The following is a 21,452-nucleotide window of genomic DNA, read 5'->3' on the forward strand; positions in this document are numbered from 1 at the left end:
GTTCTTATCTCAACACAAATGAAGTTCTCCTCAGTTCTGTCTACTTTTCGTTTCAAGTTCGATTTCCATTTTGTACTTTTGTTGTTTTCCTTTTTGGTACTTTGTGAACCGCTCAAAACTGAAACTAGCCTAATAATTTAAGTAATCTAAATACCAATGAAAAAACCTGAAACTAAAATCGCACGCTTTTGCATCAAAACCAAAACAATAAAAATTTATAAACAAATTAGTAAAAAAAAAAAACAAAAATATCCACATTTGCGTGACATGCGATCAGTAAACAGTAAACCTATTAGCATTTAAATGCCTATATCAGTCTATGAATATATGGTTATACTATACGTATTAGCAATGCTCAGTAATATCGTAAATATCACGTATACGTACAACTACTATATATATAAATATATATATGTAAAGCTGCCGTGTTTACTGTCACCGCTCTATCTCCCTCGCTCTCTCTCCCTTTCTCTCTCTCTATTCCTATTCTCTCTATATATTTCTCTCTCGCTCACACACACACACCATTCAACTATCAAAGTACTGTACAATTGACCTTACTATCTATCCAATATATTACAATTAGCAGTAAGAGTTACCCGAATACCCTCACAAACTGCTAGCCGATTCAAATTGATATGTCACACGCTAACCGGTTCTGTTACTGTGCTTTACATATAGACTTATATTGACATTACCATTGATTGATGATTGATTGATTGATTGATTGATTGCACAAAGTACAAAACACAACACCTTTGGAACTATTATCAACTAATGCTATTAAACGCTGGTAACTGTAATAAATATAGTTTTGATTTAATCGTAATCGTAATCGTTATCGTAATCGTTATCGTTGCTGTATTATCTAGCTCTCGCTTCTGTCTCTCTACTGTAAGCTATTTGTACAGCTCTATTAATTTACGAGACTTAGGCCAGGCTTAGCGGGGCCACTTGCTTAGGTTTCACCTAAATTTCTCTATCACATAGACTGTCAGCTTAGTTCGTGCTTTTGTTAACGCTATACCAAAATAACTCCATTATCTTCACATTTTCAACCCATCCAAAAGCAAAACCGTAAAACTCTCCAGCTAAAATTCTACCTCAAGCTCAACTCAATTTGGGCCAAGCCCTGTACACGTTCACCTGGCGCTGTGGGGTCACAGTCGTACCACGCTAGCAGCTGCACCAGCCACAGCACTGTTCGCACCTTTGGATTAAATGCACCCCAGGCACTAATAGCACTAATTAAATAAGCGTACCCGCACTACTACACTCAAGCACACACCCACAGCAACACCCACGCACACATCTGAAACGAATTTGCACCATTTTTGGCACTAAACTGTATTTGCACCTCACGCATGCCTGCGCATCGTCCACTTCCCGGCGATCCCTTTGTCCCGCTTTCCCACTCTTTGGCTCTTTGCAGATAGAATAATATTTTTCCCCAACGGTTTGCCAAAGCTGAAACCAAAGCCAAAAACGAAGCCGAAACCAACGCGAAAGCAGAAACAAAAGCTCGGCCAACGCATCGGCCACGCCTTTAATGGCACGGAGCTCTTGTCGAACAACATTGAGTACCACTATCACGACGAGCCAAACACCGGTCGGGAACATCCGTTGGAGGAGGATGAGGCTGGGGAGGAGCCGGCGGAAGATGACGAGGACTCCGACGATGATGACTACGATGATCGCATACGCGCTGAAATCTATTCAAACTATCCGCACTATTTGCATCCGCCCTCGTGGGGCATTAACAATCCGTTGGTGCTGGCTTCCCATAGTCCGCACACCTCCGAGGACGACGATGTGGTCGTCGAGGTGCCCACCACTACGCACCATAGCCACAAGAAGCAGCCACAGTCGCCACCACCCCATGTGGACGACCTAGAGCGCAGTGTTGTCGACGATGTTGTGGTCGTGGTCGATACTGGCCCAGGGCCACATCAGCATATGCACACGCATCCACACACGCACACGTACTATGCGCATGGCATGGAGCCACCGACCACCGCTGGAACCATTGCAGGCAACAGCTTCAGCTCAACAATATCGCCTAAGTATGCAGTTGCGAGTGTGACTCGGCCTGGCCGAGCTAAAGTTGGCATCTTTAAGCCGCCAACTTTGTTCAAACTTTCACATACGATTGCTCGAGTGGGCAGTGCCTGCTGCAGTGCCTCTCTGAGCCCAGCTCTCCGTCTGGTGGATCAAGTCTTTCATTAACTCAACCAAAAACTCTTTTAACCACATCAACGGGGTTGCAGCTCAAAACTTTATGCAGCAAAGCTTTTAAAATAATTGACTCACTTGGGTATACCACAATTTCCGGTTAACAGCCAACAGTAGTCAACTAATGAATGAGGCTAACAACAACAACAGCAACAAAAGCAAGAAACGCATAGGGCAACTAGGAAATAAATAGAAACATGTCGGTTTCAATTGCTCCTGGGCCGCTCTCTGTACGCTTGTAGGCCATTTAAATACTTAATCGACTCCTAATGCATGCCATCTTATTGAATATTCAAATGTTGCCTGCAACAAGCATAAATAGATTTGCGAGACGTCCGAAACGAGGCCTATTTCTATGTTTTTGGCTCCCTGGCGTCTGCTTAAATATTCATTTATAATGCCGGCTGCTTTGACAATTGTCAGCGGAAGTGAAAAGTCAACCGGCCTGGACCGTTAATACTTTAAGCCGATTTGTAGCCGTATTAAGTCATTTTCCAAATTAATGAACAGCGGCTGCAGATGTCCTTTGCACAACGTCCTTATGCAACACCACAGCAACAAACTCATACAGCACACACATACAACTGCACCAGCAACAGCACCTGCACCTGCACCTGCACCTGCACTTGAATTTCGACTTGCAGGCTCGATGCATGGCAGTGCCATGCAGAGCCAAACTAATTAGCCCATTCACCTCACCCCAAACACCTCACAATTCGTATTGTATAACTTCTTGCACTTAATTTCCAAATACTTGCAATTTTCCAAATGCTCGCAACTTCATTTAGCACCGGCACCAACATTCACAAAACAGCACATCTGGGCGATTTAGTCGCCGGTAGCGATATTACCCACCGCACCCACTCCGCTGGCAGCATGGACGAAAGGGGTAAGTAAATAAATTATTTATTTAATTCAATAAATCAAATGCACTTAAATTCAGCACTCAATTAAATGGGCTTCAATTGAAGCGCCTTCTTTACTTGTCTCTCATCTCTTTCTCTCTCTCTCTCTCTTATGTTATGTTATTGAGTATTGGAGATGAAATTATCTACATGGGATTGAAATACTTATTTTCAATTTATTTAAATATATATTTATTTATTTTAAATATATATATATATTTTTATTATTTTGTATATTTTTATTTAATTTTATTCTGCTAAAATATGAGGATATAAATAAGGATGGGGGAACTTTATAAGATTTATATTCAATCTGTTGAAATCGCTAAGATTTGTGGTATTTTTATTTACATTGGGTTTTTTTTTTCATCTAAAAGGAAAGCGAAGCTAAAACACTTTATTCTATTATTTTACTTAAGGACAAACTTATTTTTCTCAGTGTTGTCCATAGTCTAAGCTGTGTAAATAAACTTAGGTAGAACTGTGAACAAGTTCAGGTAATAAATTAAGCCATGCGAGCTTCGCGGTAATGTAAGAGCACATTAGACAATTGAAGCACACACATTGCACCACTGAACCACCGCACCACTGCACCACTGCACCAAAGGCACTCGCTGACAGTAACTCACAGCGTCCCGCTCTATTTAGCTATCTATCTCTTGCGCTCCCAATAATTGCATCCTTTTGTGGCACTGTATTAGACAAACAAGCGGCGGGCAAATAGCGTTGAGTGCAACTATATCCTGAATCCTGTGTATCCTGCGCCTTGTTGTTGCCCGGCCGTCTGCTTGCCACTTGCTGTCTTGTACTATACTTGGCATTTGGCTATTGGGGTATAGTTATGGCTATCTGCCACTGCAATCACTTGCAGTTAAAGTAATGCCACACACGCACACTCGCACACACGCACACTCGCACGCACACACTCAGACACGCTCGTTCACTTGGAATGCACAGAAGTGCCATAAATAAGCATTTTGTTTGTTAGCTCTGTGCCCCAGCGCCAAATACCGAACCAGCCCCCAAACCAGATCTGCGCCAAACAAACTTAACTAAGTAAATTATTGATATGAAGTGCACAATGCTCCCTCCCCCTTGCAGTGGCCCTTGGCTTGAATTGGCATCCATTATGTGTATTATATTCGGTTGCTGCTTATTTACAGCTCTCAGTCTCACTCACACACAGACAGAGACCTACACATGCTCACACACACGCACACACACACATACAATAACACAGTCAGCGGCACATGCGGCCTTATCTTTAGCTCCCGCTTAAACACTCTTCATCTCTATCACTCACTCACACACACACACACACTTGCTGCATGACGCATTATGTTAATCGATCGATCGCCCCTCGCACCGAATGCTTGGCATTTTGATTGTTACGCATTTTATGCACTTGCCTCTCGTGCACATTGCCACAAATTTCATTAGCCATTGTCATTGGTCGTCCATCATCATCATCATCATCATCATCATCATCAACAATATCATCATCATTACTATCATCGATGCTGATCCTTTTGTTGTTGTTTTTGCATGCGCTGCGGCACCCGTTGGCCATCTGCTGATGGTTATAAATTTGAATCTGTTCGCATTGTGCTCAGGGCTCGGCGACTTCATTTGCCAGTGCAGCTATGGGACACGCACACACACACACACACAGACATGCAGCTATTGTGAATTTGCGCAAATATTGGCAGATATTTATGCATGTCACATGCATTGACTCACACACACATCGAATTATTTGCAGCCAATTCGGCGGCAGCAATAACAAATTGTAATCACACGCTGTTGCAAGACAGCACACAACAACGGCAATAACAACATTAGTAATTTATCCGATACTGATAATTAATGTGAGTTAAACTGGTAACCCAATAACCCACAATTTGAATAATAATAATATTCGTAAGCCAATTGCTTAGCATTTGGCTCATAACACATTTTTAGGCCAATTACAAAGTTGCGCAGTTAGAGTCATAATGATATGTGCGCCTTTCGTTGCAAATTTAATTAAGCACGAGTAAAACAATTAAAGCGATTTTTCAGCAATGCGCCAACAACAAATTGAGCCCATAGACCATGCTTGCGCCAGGTATATGGGCCTGGCGTTTGGTTTGCGTGCAATAAATATTATTGCAGTATTGTAAAATCCGCTTTGTGTTGCATGCCACCAATGCCTGTTCGTGTGTGTTTCAATTTAGACAGCACACGTATGCAGCTGATACGCACTGTGCTAATGTAGTTTTCTAGCAAGCATTAACTGCCCCAAATGCAATTGTGCTTCAATAATTAAAGTTATTCTGAGCTGATGCTGACTCCTTGGCGTATACGCAACAATTGCCAGACTTTGACGGCGACAGATCCACTCGTCGACAACTGTTTACATGGGCGATAACACTTGGCAAACAGCGCTAATCTCAGTGCTAGCCGCCCCTCGCTGTACAGGCAGTTGGGATTACGATTGCGATTCCGATTCCGTTTCGAATTCCGCCAATTCTGTTGCCCCCAACAGTTTGTTGTGCAAATATTTGTTTGGCAAAATAAGCGACAAGCATAAATACGTTTCGCAGGCGGCAGGCAGCTGCCAGCAAGCGGCAAGTGGCAAGCGGCAGGCATGGCAAATCCATGGCATTTTCCTGCCATTTGGCGCCCCGCATTGACCGTCTGCCTGCTACGGAAGCTGGTGCTAGTGCTGGTGCTGGTGCTGGTGCTGGAGCTGAAGGCGAAGGCGAAGCTTAAGCTCAGAGGGGTCTCGCATCCTTTGAGCAGACGCCTCAAATGAAGCGCACTTTGGCGTGCGCTGGGCGAGATAAGCAAATGCTGCTGTGGTTGCGAAGCGTCTCCATTGAATCGTTTACCATTTGCTCGCTCTAACAGCGCATGACATTTGAAAGATACACAAAGTTAGACACAAACACCCACACACAAACACACACGCACACACACACAGACTACTGGCGCACAGCACGTCTCTGTTAGCATTGAGCTTGTGTTTGTGCTTTTGCCCTGCTATTGACATTGATAGCGGAAACGGCAACGGCAGCTCTGCAGTGGCAATTGGTGCGTGGCGAGCCACACAATAAGCAATTGGCTAAATCACACTGAATATCCGAGCCCGAGCCATGTCGCTATAGTAGCAATGACACTTGCTTCAAGGTGCGCTTAAGTATTCGATTCATCGATTCATCGAAACGTTGTAAATGTTCTTAGTTCTTCGCTAGGTGTGCATCTAAGCTAAACACTCGATTGCTTTTTTTTTTGCTTATTTCCATATATTTATTTGAGTATACGCAATGCTGTTAAGCTTTCAAGCACATTACGGCCACAGGCTAAATGTATTCGATTGCTTTTATAGCCGATTGCTGTTGTTACCGTTCAAAACTTGCTTTGTTTAATCTGCACATAAGCTAAACTATTATATTAAGTATGACTATTTAAGCTCTGTTTCACCAATCCAAACACACGCACACACTCACGCCCTGAAATGTTGTGTACTAGCAGCACCTATAGAATGCACAATTTTCCCAAACTGTCCATGTATATTTAAAGTTTTCTTATTTTCTAAGGTCTTAACTTGTTTTGGTTTAATTAATCTAAGTTGAGTTTATAGAAAAGACTTTCAAAAAGTATTAACCCATGCTATTCAATGGGCACACACATACATATATAAACCTAATTTTCTTTTACACAATATAAAAAAATTTACGCCAAGATTTAAAAAAAATACTGAACTGATTATAAATTGTGCAAATTGATTGGATGGCCAAAATGTTGATGTGTTGCAAGTTGCCAGCAACTGCAACAGTTATAGTTAAACAACAACAACAACAACAGCTACTCGTATCTACAACAATAACAACAACAACAACAACAACATACGTAACAGCCACTGTACAACTACAACAACCATTCTACCCTCTCTCTTCTTGCTACTTAAAATTCCAGTAAGAATATTGGGCATGGACGAGAAATTGCATCAGAGAATCTTCGATGATAATTTGGCGGTTATTGATACGCCGTTAATAGCGACGGGCGGCTCGGCGAGCAGCTATAATTATCCGGGCTCGGTGTCCAACTCGCTGCACGGCGTGCTCAGCTATCCGTTCAATATAAGCGGCTTTCATCAGCGCCACATGGCAGCGGGTGCATCGGCGACAGGCGCCGGAAATGAATCGCCATTCGATATTGTTGATACGGGCTATGGCTACGCCGGCAATGGCAATGGCAATGGCAATGGCAATGGCAACGGCAACGGAAACGGAAATGCCGGTGTTTACTATCAAAGTATGTGTACATGTATTAGCATGAACGTAATCAATAAATAAATAACAGACCACAAACTAGGCAAGCCAAAATAGCAAACAAATATAATAAATATGATCAGCAGAATAAAACAGAGAAGAGAACAAGCTGCTAGGCACACGGTTTCTGTTTCTTTTCACCCGACAGGTAGCGCTTTCTTGTAATTATTTATATACCTTGTTTACCTTCTTTTCGTTTGAATAAACAAATATTATTGCGCGTGTTGTGTCGTCCCCTGTAACTAACACACCCCGTTGCAGGTCAGTTTTTAAGTAACAAATTTTTACTGTTCGACTTTTGATTTAAATGTTGACAAGCAACAAAGCAAAACAAAGAAAACAAAATAAATAAATACTGGCGCGCCCCGAGCTCGTCTTGGCTTTGTGCATAATTTTTAGCATTCGCTCAACTTTTATAAATATCAAACAGTAACAACAAAAACTGCCGACATACTCGTATATATATACATATATCTCAAAATATATATTATATGAATACTGTAATATTTTACTATTTCTTTTTAGTTAAATTTCTTTTTCCTTATGTAGCTTGCCACTTGTTTTTCAAATGTTTTGGAAATTTTCTAAAAATTTTTAAGAAACAAATTGCTTCAACTTCGTTATGAAAATTTCTAATAATGAATTTTGTTTGCCATTTTGTTTATATACCAAAGCCGAAAAGTATAATGACGGATGAGAGAGCTGTAAAAATTGTTAATAACGACATTAATATAAAAACAAATATAATTGTAAAATTTGTGCTACAACTTTTAAACAAAATTCATTAAAAACAAAAAAGCTAAAAATACATTTTTGTTACATTTAATTCAAGCACACTTTTTTACAAAATTCTTCGATGCACCCGTTTTTTGAAACAAGAACAATAAACAGTTACGATCACAAATAATTCAAATACTAAGTACAAACAACATGCGTTACATACATTTCTTTTTCAACTCAAACATTTTGTTCAAATGCAAATTTTTTTACCAATATGTTTCATATGTTGCGTGTTCAAGTTAAATAACAACAACAACCATAACAACAACAACAACAACACTATCATGCCAACAAGAAAACTGAATATATACTCGAAAATAAAAATCAAGCAGTTGAAACATTCACTCACTTTGCCATCCATACCGAAATTGGTATTGATTACAAATTTTACATAAACATATGAAAAGCTAAAGTCTTAGAACGAACAACATTTCATACAAGCCCAACCATTACTCAACAGACTCAGCTCAACTGGAAAATCATTTTGATATTTTGAAGATTCAGCTCTAATCAAAACACACAAAAGAAAAACAATTATACTATAAAATTGTTCATTTTGCATTGCAGCTGCTTAGAGTTGATTTATGCTTTCAGTTCCGATTTGAAATTGCTTTTCTGTTTTCTCCACTTCAGGAACATTTCAAATAATTTATATTATTTTAATTTACTTTACTACGTGCATTCAAAGGTTTTTAAATTCATTTTCTTTTAATACAAGACAAACAACATGAAATATTTAATAGTCAGATTAAACTACACTCAGTTCTCATATAAAACAACATTTCCATTGACTCGGGCGCACAAGTGTTGCCAAATCAGAGCATAGACACCCACACATACACACACAAGCAGACACACACACATCTGAAGACACATTAAACAGAATTTCATTGTTAGTTAAGCGTCGCTCCTGGCGCTACCCGAAATAAGTATTTTGATGAGTAGGTTGTAGTTTAAAAGGCCGACAAGTCTATTGAAATATTTAATCTATACTTTATGCGTAAGACTATATACATAGTATTTAGTTGTGTTTGATACGCCCCCGCAGCCCCGCTGCACCCGTAGCCCTGCTGCTCACTCAAATATATCAACAAAAAGTCTACGCTCCCTCCCTGCTCCTCCCGCAGTTGAGAATCGATTCCCCATTGAACGTGCCCAACCCCCCATTTCAAGTTATAGGCAACAAATTTGGAATAAAATATAAATTTATATATAAATATATATATATAAATATATTTGCTTTTAATTTCATTATTTATGCCTTTCGTTTTTATTATTCGATTATTTTGGATTATTTATGGGTGGATCTGTGCCGGGTCACAATGGACTTAACCATGGCATTGGATAGAAACGAGAACCAACAACAAGTTGGTTAATTAAAATGTAATCTATAATAGGCACCAGCTGTTGTCGCTCCCCAACATGATGCGAAATAGACGCCCCGCCCCGCCCCGTCCCCATCACCAAACGCGCGCTCAGCAGGGAGCGCGCGTTGATAATCATTTCTAATTAGGATTATTTGCCATCAATCCCTCGACGTAATCGAGTTATGGAAGCTTTTGTGATAAGCTCGAGCTACAAATATGAAATATGCATATTCATTTGTTAATTAGTTAGCAATAAATGCAATGAATAAATATGCAGAGGTAAAAAAGTAATGCATTTATTACATTCCGCCAAATATGCAACATTTTTTGCGCAGACAAAAAAAGCGCAATACAATTTCAATTAATGAAAGCATTTCAAAAATGTTTATTAAACAATTTCATATGCATTGAATTAGAAACCTGTCCCCTCCGAAGTGATTCGTTCATGTTGGCGGACGCACTCTGCGTAGCTATCGAAAGTGCTTTGAAGTGCTCTGAAATATTTTCAAGTGTTACACAATTATCTAAGCCGATAACTAATGGACACATTTACAACATTCTTCTACACTTCTACTACGTTCACAATTATGACAAACGATGTTGCCCCGGCACTGAATACTCTCGTGATTTCGTTCGGCAAAACTCAACTGTAACTCGACGCCAATGCGATGGTCACTTGGGCACGTCTGCTGATGCTCCTGCTGCTGCTGCTGCTCCGGTTGCAGGTGGTCAGGACGTTGAAGTTGACCTCTCAACGGAAATAATCAAGCAACATTTTCAGGTAAGTTCGACCTGGAGTGGGCGTGGTTAGGGCTATGCATCATTTGCACCGCACTGCAGTTGCTCCCACCTCCTCCCGTCTCCCGGGGGAAACGACAAATGCAAAAAGTATTCTGAATATGTTGCAGCACCTTTTACATTTTGCGTGTACAACAATGCACTTTTTCTTCTCTCCTTTCGCCTTTCAACTGTGCAGAGTACCTGCCACACAGCACTGGATAGTTGCCGGGAGGATCCAGCCTGCTCATCATCGCTGCAGCCAATGCTGACGCATTGCGAGCTGCATCGGTGCAATCGCAATGCGTGCATGACATCATTGCAGTCCTTCTACAAAGGACCGCACGAGGACTTGAATCTGGACATTGCCTTTTGTCTATGCAAGTAAGTGGCAGCAGTTGTTGGTCAACTACTGCAACAGCAAACTACAAATACCACTCCATCTGCTCCTTCTCTCCTGGCCCAACAGAAAATCGGGCAACAGCAACAGCAACAACAGTCCCAGCCAGCAGAACGGCAATCGCCCCGACATGTGCATGATTGCACAGGAAAAACTGCATCCCGTCTGCGCTCAGAGGCCGCCCGATAACAATAATCCAGGCAGCTCCAATGGCATTTACTACCATCCGCCGCCCGCTTGCCATGTTGTGGCCGACAGCTGCAAAGAGTTTCGCGAGTGCAGGTGGGTTAAATATGTAGCCATGGCAGCCATGTCCCCATGACCCAGGGCGACGCGTTCTGTCCATAATTCAAATGCTTGCTAAGCGGAAGCGGAAATATGCGCATCGCATGTAAATCCGCAGCTCGTTTTAAACTCCCTCTCCGTGTGTGTGTGTGTGTGTGTGTGTGTGTGTGTGCGGAGCAAGTGTTTTTGAACTAAAATTCAATTAAAGCAAATTGAATTTCATGTGCTTATTGAATTACACATGTTTAGCTCGATCCTAAGACGGCCACAACTTTGATGGCATTTTTGCCAAAGTCATTAAGCTGACAACAGGCCAAATTCATAGCCGACAGGCAACAGCTCAAGTTGTTTGGCTTTGATGCCAAAAATCCGCGTCACTGTCAAACCGGGCGTTAAATTACCACTTTGTGCGCTGTTCTTCATTAAACACGGCAGCGGGTAGCATACCGCAGAGCCAGGCTGCACTTTACTCGGCTGGTAGACTTCAAGCCAGGCCGCGAATGTGTCAAACACAAAGTTAAGTGATAAATACGATGCAGCCATGGCTTGCTTGCAGCGCGTGTATGTCAGCCTGTGTGTGTGGGTGTGTTTGTGTGTGCGAGGAGGGAGGGTGTGGTGTGTTTGTTGTCACGTTACAGCTGAACAACCGCGGCGAACGTGGCTCTAGTTGTGGCTGTGAAAATTAATTGCCTTTTAAGTGAATCTCACTTGCTTTAGTAAACAACTAAATTGGACTAATGACGCTCATTTTCTATGCTGCGCTGCCTACACACAACTCTTCGAGCGTGTGTCTGTGCGCTCGGAGTTTGCGTCTTGCTATTCGAGTGCTTATGTTGACTTATTACGTATACGACGCGTTGCATTCAAGCACGTGCATTGTACATTGTTAGACGTCAGGCGTGGTGCATTTGTTTGGCTGCCTGGCCCTCGGGGTGGCAGATTGTTTTATTAACTCTTAGATGGCTGCTTCCATGTGCCACGTGCCACAGCCTCTCAATTGCAATGCCTGCCCTTATATAACCAAAACCGGCCAAGGGGCACAAACAAAGTCAGGCTTAATTTATGCAATCAACATGATTATCTATTATCAATTGAATGAACAATAAATGCTGCAAATTATGCAATTGTTAGCTGTTTTGGTTGAATTATAGTTCAGCTGCAGAAGTGTACACCTCATTGCCTCAAGACGCCATAAATGCTAAGTAGATGTTGAGATTGAATGCATGTCTAATCGGGCTCATTTGGCTACTATTTGGCGGTAAAGTTGCAGCTGATTGAAATGATTGAAATGCCGACGGCAAGAGAGTAGTCTACACTTGTCTGCGCTGTTTGCCTCTCACGCATACGCCACATGGCACATAAAGCTGCAGCAAGTGAGCTCGGATTTTACGGCAGTGTCGTAAACCTGCTGCAATAAATTGTGTAGCAAATTTGTGGTGGTAGAAACAACTGCAGAACCATCAAATGCAGCAGAATACCAAGTGTAATTCCAACATAAATGGCTAGACATCAATCTCAGACTGAAGCTAGCTACAGTGGTTGCATGTAACGGGACACTTACGAACAGGCAGGCAGGTATTCAGACAGCTAGACAGACTTTAACTGCAGCTACAAACTGACGAGGTGACGAGCTGACGAGCTGCCGAGCTTGCTGCCGGCACACACATGTTAATACTCTGATGTCTGTTTTTTTATTCCTCAACCCAAACCTTGACAGACTCAAGCTGGAGTATTATGAGCAGGCCTGTGCCGTGGACAGCGTGACCAAGAAGTGTGCCGGCCGGCCAAGTGGTTGTCGCACAGCAATGATTGGCATCCTTGGCACCATGTTGCGAACCACATGCGCCTGTCAGGGCACAGATCCACAGCATCTATACCAGTGCGTAGGCTGGCGTCGTCTGCTCTGGATGAATCCATGTGTGGGTGAGTAGACTGCGAGTGCGACTGCGACTACTGGATAATTGCATGGGGGAATGCAACAAAAATCTTATGCACTTTGCAGTCGAGGCACAAAAGGACTTTCATATGAAGCGGCTGGCTGAATTGGGCTTTCTGACGACGACTACAACGACGACGACAACCACGACAACTACGACGACTACTACTCGTGCACCGCCGCCCCCACCGCCGCCGCCACCGACCACTACGACAACAACAACCAGTTTACAGCCGAAGCAAACGCCAAGAAAGCCCGCAACGCATATCTTCAAGGTAAGTAGCGTGCGCCTATGAGTGCACCAGCACCGGATGCTTACGTTAGGGGTCAAAGCATTAACGGCACTAATTGTGGTGCAACAACTGTGCAGTGGTCAGGCGCACCGGGCCAATCTGGTAGCCAATCCGATTAACAAGCTTCAACAACAGTCGCCTGGCCACCGTCCCTTCATTCAGTTATCCTTCAATCCGTCTGTTTTCCAATCAGCACTCAATCAGTGGCTGCACAGAGTTGAAAAGCCAAGCGCACAATATAAACCCAGCGTTCGAGTATCGGAGTATCGACTATGAATTCAAACCGACAAAGCAATCAATTTCTGCCCTTCTGCTGATGTTGCTGCTGCTGCAGCTGCTGCAGCTGCAGCTGCAGCTAACAGATTAAATGCAGTGCACAAAAATATTCGAGTTTGCATTGAAACCTTTAAAAACATTTTCTTTTCATGTTGCCAACCATACGAACAACAACAATTGTGAACAACAATCGCAAAACCACAATAAAAAACAACTGCAAATAAATAAAAAATGAAAAAACCCGAATAACTGTGCAACAAAATTAAAAAATAAAAATAAATAATAAATCGCACGCAAAAAATATAAATAAAATAACAACCCAATCGCTTGACAACCCGAACAGGCAAAGGAGAAATCGGAGCCGGCATCGGTGGAACACAATTATCTCGATCCGCCCGACTCAGTGCCGCTGCACAGCGGAAACGATGCCAGCGGAAATGGCGGAAATAACGATTATCATGGCGGCAATGAACACGACAACAATCACGGCAAGGGGCATACACACGGCCACGGGCATGGCAACGGTAATGGTAACGGCAACACCAACGGCAATGGCAATGGCAACGGGAATGGGAATGGGAATGGTAACGGAAATGGCAAGGGCGACCACCGGCGACAGGGCAAGAAGAATGGCAATGGTCAAAACGCTGGCCTTGGCAGGCAGGGCGTAGATTTCGATGATCCGGTAATTTTTGTTGACCAAATGGAAACAACAGAGCTGGTGCACAGCATCAGCCACACAGAGCCGGCAACCACAGCGACCACAACAATGGCAACCACAACAACAACGCAGCCGCCAAGTAAGTAAATGCATGTGGGCGATCCCTTTGTGTGCGTGTGCGTGTGCGTGTGCGTGTGCGTGTGTCTGTGGAGGGTGTGGAGCGTGGGTGTGGGCGTGGCTCCCTATTATGCGTATTACCGCAGACTGTTGAGTGCTGATAACTCGGCCAATACAGCAACAGGAATGAGATTATTGGCCATGTAAGCAGGCTTCCGGCTTGAATGCCTATTACATTTATGAGCAGAGCCTTTCAAGAGTTTTTTTTACATCCAACTGTTCGCTCCACAAATTTGGTTAATGCATTGTCATTTCAAGTTTTGGCAGCTTTGTCACAATTAGCTCGTGTGCCAAGGGAGCAGACAACCAACTCGACCAAACCTCATAATGTGGTCCCTAATATTATTTTTTTCGCTTTTAATTTGCAATTTAATTGATGTGGTTAATGAGGCTCTGCGGCTAATTGAAACGGAAGCTCTTTGCAGCACGAATTATATATATTTGTGAATTTCGATATAGTGTCTGTGTTTCACTTTAAATATAGCTTGGCATGAATATCAGGTTGTGTGTGTTTCTGTGTGTGTAACCGGAAATGAGTATGCTCGCATGACAATTATTTGTAAGTTTGAAAATATTTGCTATAATTATAAAGCGACTATATTAAATCAGATTAAGAGCTCGATATATATAAAAAATATTTTCTGTGATTTACAAAATACTACTGTAGCTTAGGTATAAAGTGCTCTGATATGCTCGGCTCAGCTCAGATTCTTTTGTACGCATTTATGAAATGCTTCCGTTATATTGTCCAGCTGGGCGGCAAACCTGTCTGCAAATTGCATTAAATATGTAAATGAGTTTGTTTGCTTGCCACACGTCTATCGCCGAAATAATTCACACACATGCACAAACACAGATGGACAGATAGAAGCCATGTGTATAAGCTGTAATTATTCAGACCGTTGGGACATTTGCGTGTGCATTTTGTATGAATTGTTGTTGTTTAGTCACCGGACAGCGTCGGGCTGTGCAGCTTGCATGTCTCATTCATAATTGATTTAAATCGTGCGGGAGGGCAGACGGGCCGACGGTCGTGTCAGTCCTTCAATCGCTTGACATCAGCATTTAACAATTTGAAGCTTCCGCATTAAAGTATTCAGTGAAATAAATTGTTTTGTTAACACTGCTCAAATATTTATTTAATGCCATCAAGTGCACCACTTGAGCCACATGTTTATTAAAAATTAAAAATGTAAATAAGATTTTCTGGCTGATTTATTAAGAAAGTTTTCTAAATGATTTTCGGACCAGGTGAGCAATGCCCTGGGTGCTACTAAATGTGCTCTGGCTCTGGTTCGTTAGTTTTTATTGTTGGCCAACCTTTCACACTTGCCTACAGCACAGCAATTAGCACACTCTCCAACAACAGATAACACTCTGCAGCAGCAGTCAGGGGACACACACAACTTTCTGGCACGTTTCCGAGCAAACGGCTCACCTCCTTTTAATGAAACCACATGATGAATGGATGAATAAAGCAAGCGACAGTCATCGGAGGGTATTTGCACCTCTCGAACATTCTATTGCTAAAGCCCAAAGGCTTGTGTCATCAAATGTTATTGTGCTCATTCAATTTTCTCCTTTTACTTTCTTGTTTAGGAAACTGTGTGGTGCAGCGGCCCCATCAGAGCGATCAACTCATACGCGAGGGCAGCAGTAAGCGGGTAAGTCAAATGCACCGAAATTCAAAATATCAATTTAATAGTATAAAGTCAATATTTTATGTAAATGACAGCACGTTTATGTATCTGCCACAAATCGTCAACAATTTGCGGCAATTAACATTTTTTCATTTGAATAAAATATGCCGTAAGCTTTTTTCTAGGACGACCGCGAAATTTATATAACCTTCCGTTTCTTTTTATTTTGTTTTATTTATGTATTGCTTTTTTTTTACACACAACGGAAGTTCAGAAAGTGTTATTAAAATGCATTTGCATAACTAAAAGTTTGCAAAGCGGCAGCCAACGAAACAAAACAAACGAAGCAACTTTTTGTTGCAAGCACACAACAAGTTGAAGCTGTGTGTGTGTGTGTATGTATGTGTGTGTGTGGATGGCTTACGTGCCGGCACGTGCCCAACGAAAAGATATTACCACATTTAACAACGCCATGAAAATGGTAGCGCATACCGAACAACAACATGTACGACATCGAAAAAATAACGAAAACAATTTACAAAACAACAAAAACAAAAACAAAGACAACAACATTGCGACGTGAATGCACTTTGGCCACTTTTCTTTTCACTTGGCCTCTACGTGCCGGCAGCAACAACAATTTTATGGCAAGCGGCAATGCAATTAGTGTTCGCATTGTTTCAACTTGCAGCTGCATGCGGGGCGTATGCTTAATGTAATGCTTGTTGCCTAATTAGGTTCAGGTCTGGGCCAAGATATTTCTCGGATTTCATAGGATGTCGGCTTTACTTACAGATCTACTCGTTGGACGATGCCGAGTGCAGCGAGCTGTGCAGCTGCGGCGAATCGCTTACACTCACCTGCCACGCTCTCTGCGTGCCCTTTGCGCCCTGCCGGACCGCGCTGGCATTCTACAGTCACGCCTCGCCGGCTTATCAGGCGTTCCGCGGCCGTTGCCTCTGCTACTCGGGACGCTTCATCTGCATGAAGCCACCGCTTGGGGACTACATTCTGCCAGGTTAGTAGAGTCCGCCCACTGCGCTTGATCCGTCGTCATTTCCACTTGGCTTCTGCACTACTTCCATTGCTGCTACTCGCGTTGTCTCTGTTTCCTCTTGAGCACTTTACGATTATCGTCCGCGACAGGCAATGACGCTGCGCGGCTGACAAGTATGTTTCATTCTGCAGCCAGTGCCTGTGGCGGTAACCCTTAACAATACCTTTAAGAAAGGAAAATATAAGACATTACTCGTATGCTCAGCCAGCTGCACTTTGTTTCCTCTTTGAGTCGAGAGACACGTAAAAGCTTGCCTCGCTCTCTCTTTCTCTTTCTCACTCGCATTTGTGTAAATCAATAGTGTTCCATAATTTTTTGAGATTTATGGCATGCTGCTACTTGCAGGAGGCGTCTTCTTGCTGCTGGGCTATAGTGCCGCAGATGAGGCACTGCTGCGACCCCATACTAATCTAGGGGTGCAGGATGCTGTGCGCGCTTTGCAACAATACGTGACAACCTACATTAACAATCAGGTAAGCTTGCAGCACACCTGTCTAAGTCTTTAACTTCCATGCATGGTAATTGCAATATGTTGTTGCTGTTGACCCGCAGACACATTGCACTTTGACGCTGTTCAATATGACCGAGGAGAACATCATCATAGCAGCGCGGCTGCCGCACGATGGCAAATTGAAGGACATCGATCTGCTGCGACGTGAAAAGGTTTGTAGCTCAATTTTATAATTCCATTAAGCAGCCACAGGTGTGAACGAGTGCTACTTATACTCAAACGTATACCTTTGCTTATCTGGCCACTTGCAGGACGAATGCACCTCGATACTGAAGACCATCAGTCATCATATCAACACCGAGCACAATGAGCTACAATCCCACCGACTATTGAGCATTTTTAAAATGTCCGAAGTCGATGTCGTCTGGCCGGAAAGCACGAGCGCCGCTCGCAGTGGCCAGACAGCGGCCAGCCGCCTGTTCTCCCTGTTGCTGCTCTCGCTGGCAATAACCGTCCGTGGCACGCTGCGTATGACCGATGCGCGCAGCTGGCACACTGCCTCAACATGACACGGCAGTTAAAGCAGCAGCTGCAGCGCTCACGAACTGTATGTAGTTTATTTGTAAGCTGGTGTAAGGAGCGAAGGGGCGAAGGGCTGGGGTCTAGCTATGAGCAGTGCTCACCAAATACGATACTATACTAAAACATATATATAAATATATTTAGAGAGTACTACATAGGAACAAGAATGTATGTGTCTGTGCGATGTCTAAATGTCTACAAAATTAAAAAGAAGAAAAAGTGAAACCTATACGAGCATAATACTCAAATATTCAGCAGCATTAAATGTGAGTTAGTTTAGTGTTAGGCATCTACAAATACATATACATAATCATAAACATATACATATACATATACATATGATATATTGAATTAGCGAAATGTGTTGTATACTTTTAGGGGTTAGCAGATATTTTGTGCGCTTTGTTGTTAACTTGAAGATGCGATCTTACTTTTTGATACGTACTTACATCTGTGAGGCATTAAGTACTTGATACACCATTCGACTAACGATAACGATAACGATAACGATTAACTTTACATACTCAAAAAAGTGAGGGAATGAAACTGCTGTCTAAATAATAATTATCTTAAAATTAATGGAAATTATCTACAATTACTAATGCTAGAGTTTAAACTATATACACAATGATAATGAAAGACATCTGACAGAAACTTGTAAATAGACTTGATATGTGCTTAAGGCACATATATATGGAGAGCACACTTGACGTAGCTAGTGTTTTATACGATAAAGAGTATATAATATACATATATATATATATATATTTGTATATTTACTTGCATTCAACATTCATTATCATCTCTACAGCACACAGCCCAGAGTTAATTGCAGTTTTACACTTTATGTCCCATTATTGTTTTATTGTTGACACAATTAAAAACAAGCACAAAATATTGTCATTGGCATGCTGCAGTTGAAATACCCTTGCTCAACTCGCTCGAGAATAGTAACTGATCATACTAAAATATATTTAATATCTTTGAAATATTTTAAGCTATTCTTTCAGACTTATCCTCGATTTATTCAATTTCAAAGGGATATCTTTAACTTTTTTTGGCAATTTTTTCAATCTCCTGATAGCAGACGTAGCATTCATTGCTAGGGTATACACAATAAACGGGCTTTCCACTTTTTTATTATTTAATTATTTTCTTCTTTTTTCGAGGTGCGAACATCTTTTGCGCACATACGTTTCCGCTTCTGATAATTAAATTTGGACATGTGAAATATAATTGATAATTTATTTCAAACTTTTCCACACAATATGCAGCGTTTCGTGGCATGAAGAGAATTACGGTTTCATTACCAATTATACTTTGCATGGCTGAGTATTTAAGTAATTGTTCTTAATTCTTACTGCACATTAAATGTGTTTGCTCTGATATTTTGTTCTGTGTCTTCATTTAAAGAGGTTTCATATCATGCAATCCTTTGAGTTGGCTCTTCCCCAAGCTGTAAATAAATCAAGAATAAATTACGTTCTATCAAATACTAACAGTACATATCAATGTGAACACCTAAATATACACAGAATGTCGTATAAACTAACCCTTTGTACATACCTCTATATACATATGTACACAACGATATGTCTAAGTATGAAAACTAATCGAAACTAAAAGGAAATAATAATAAAAATATATAAATAATAACTATTATGATCTACCCTAGCAGCAACAACAGTATAAAGAAAATAATTGTACATTGAACCGAACTTCAGTTGCGCCTTAATAAACTATGTAAAAACTATTCGATTTTGTGAATATGTACGTATAGAAAATTATAAATGCGTAAATTCTATGAATATTAAGTGAGTGTTTCTGAGACACTCAGTAATACACACAAACACACTCACACACAAACATACACACTTAAAGTCTAAGCTTGACCATTGCAGCAAAACGTTAAGCTATTTCAAACACACACACAGACACACACACCCGAATACATATGCATCTGATGAGCGTGAACGTGTCAAGTGTAGAGTGTAAAGTGCGCTGAAGAAATGGTCACAATCATGAAAAAATGTCTTCCTTAATGCATATAGATAACGTATGTGTTACATATTCATATTTATATATATACATATATATATATATATATATATACATATTACATATATATATATAGTACATGCTAACTTGATATACCTAAATATACTCGTATACCTATACTATACTATATGTTATAACGCTATTGGTGCACCCTAGCCTACGCTTCAGTTAGTGAATACTAGTCACAAAAAAAAAAAAAAACAAATACAAATAAAACCAACCTTGGGTAATTCATATGATTATCGATTAACGATTATCGATTATCGATTACCGAATATCGATTAGCTTACTAGTTATACCACTGTTGACACTATTATAGCAAAAATTAAATACCTAAAAGCAGCAATTAAATGCAAATACATTACGATACATATGAGAGAATTATATATCCTAAATAAATATACCTAAATAAATAGATATATATACACTATATATATATTTATCGGGAAATTACAATGCACTCGAATAGTTCCCTAGGCCACCAAATTGCAAGCGACCTTTAAAGAGAGAACCTGCTTATAGAACAGCTTGTAGCTATTTAATATTAGACGAATTTAAAGTTAATTATCAATCCCAAAGCAGAGAATGCTTAAAGCCGTTGTCAGACAGTTTTCGCATAAGTATCCTAAGTACCTAGCTGCAATCTCTAAGGAAGTTGTTTGCCCACTTCGAATGTCGCAGAAAGAGTACTTAGACAACCAATCTGCATTGCAGCCTCTGATATCTGCATATATGTAAATCTAACCGCTTTAACAATTCGATTATTGTTTATGTCCCTTTTACTTTGTCATTGTGCTCTCGGGGCAGCACAGCACGAGGCGCAGCTACAATGTAAAGTACCGTTCAATGGAAAAGAAAATGTCTAGAAAACCGCAGCTAGATCAATACTGTTAAGGAAGAAGCTACATAGATAAACGTAGCAGAACCCTATGTTAAATAATAGCAAAAAGAAAAAAAGAAGAAGAGAACAGAAAATGAAAATAAAATAAATGGAAAAAGTACATAAAATATGCATGAGGAATATCAAATAAGTTGAGGAATTCAAGTTAAGCCTAGCGACAGCAAACTAAACGGAACACAATATAGAATATAGATAAATATGCTATGGTATGTAGTACTTAAGTAAGAGATAGATGTATTACTATGTCACGGGCTTTACATAAGACTATGTGAACCGAAGTCCGTGAGGCAACCAGCAGCTATGCAGACCGCATCGTGGCATATTTATAATGAATAATGAAAAAGCATTGTAAAAGACA

General features: G+C 41.1%; 1 protein-coding gene across 7 annotated transcripts in view; it reads left to right on the plus strand.

Annotated features, from left to right (window-relative positions):
• Nucleotides 1-20,099, plus strand: part of LOC111595977 — a 100,751-nt gene extending 80,652 nt beyond the window's left edge. For 4 of the 7 annotated variants that reach the window (XM_030224837.1, XM_030224835.1, XM_030224836.1 and 1 more), the window contains 13 exons: nucleotides 1,433-2,063; nucleotides 3,021-3,121; nucleotides 10,326-10,381; nucleotides 10,577-10,761; nucleotides 10,847-11,059; nucleotides 12,780-12,985; nucleotides 13,065-13,273; nucleotides 13,911-14,367; nucleotides 16,005-16,069; nucleotides 16,841-17,063; nucleotides 17,448-17,575; nucleotides 17,655-17,765; nucleotides 17,865-20,099. In XM_030224837.1, the coding sequence (XP_030080697.1) occupies nucleotides 1,433-2,063; nucleotides 3,021-3,121; nucleotides 10,326-10,381; nucleotides 10,577-10,761; nucleotides 10,847-11,059; nucleotides 12,780-12,985; nucleotides 13,065-13,273; nucleotides 13,911-14,367; nucleotides 16,005-16,069; nucleotides 16,841-17,063; nucleotides 17,448-17,575; nucleotides 17,655-17,765; nucleotides 17,865-18,122 (2,843 nt within the window). In that variant the 3' untranslated portion in view covers nucleotides 18,123-20,099. Of the gene's footprint in view, nucleotides 1-770; nucleotides 794-1,432; nucleotides 2,064-3,020; nucleotides 3,122-7,097; nucleotides 7,437-10,325; nucleotides 10,382-10,576; nucleotides 10,762-10,846; nucleotides 11,060-12,779; nucleotides 12,986-13,064; nucleotides 13,274-13,910; nucleotides 14,368-16,004; nucleotides 16,070-16,840; nucleotides 17,064-17,447; nucleotides 17,576-17,654; nucleotides 17,766-17,864 lie in introns of those variants that run through there. The other 3 variants (XM_030224839.1, XM_023309960.2, XM_030224838.1) reach the window with 3 other exon arrangements.
• Nucleotides 20,100-21,452: the final 1,353 nt, after the last annotated feature.

This window comes from Drosophila hydei, unplaced genomic scaffold (assembly GCF_003285905.1).
Source record: "Drosophila hydei strain 15085-1641.00,03,60 unplaced genomic scaffold, DhydRS2 tig00008119-arrow-pilon, whole genome shotgun sequence".
NCBI lineage: Eukaryota > Metazoa > Arthropoda > Insecta > Diptera > Drosophilidae > Drosophila > Drosophila hydei.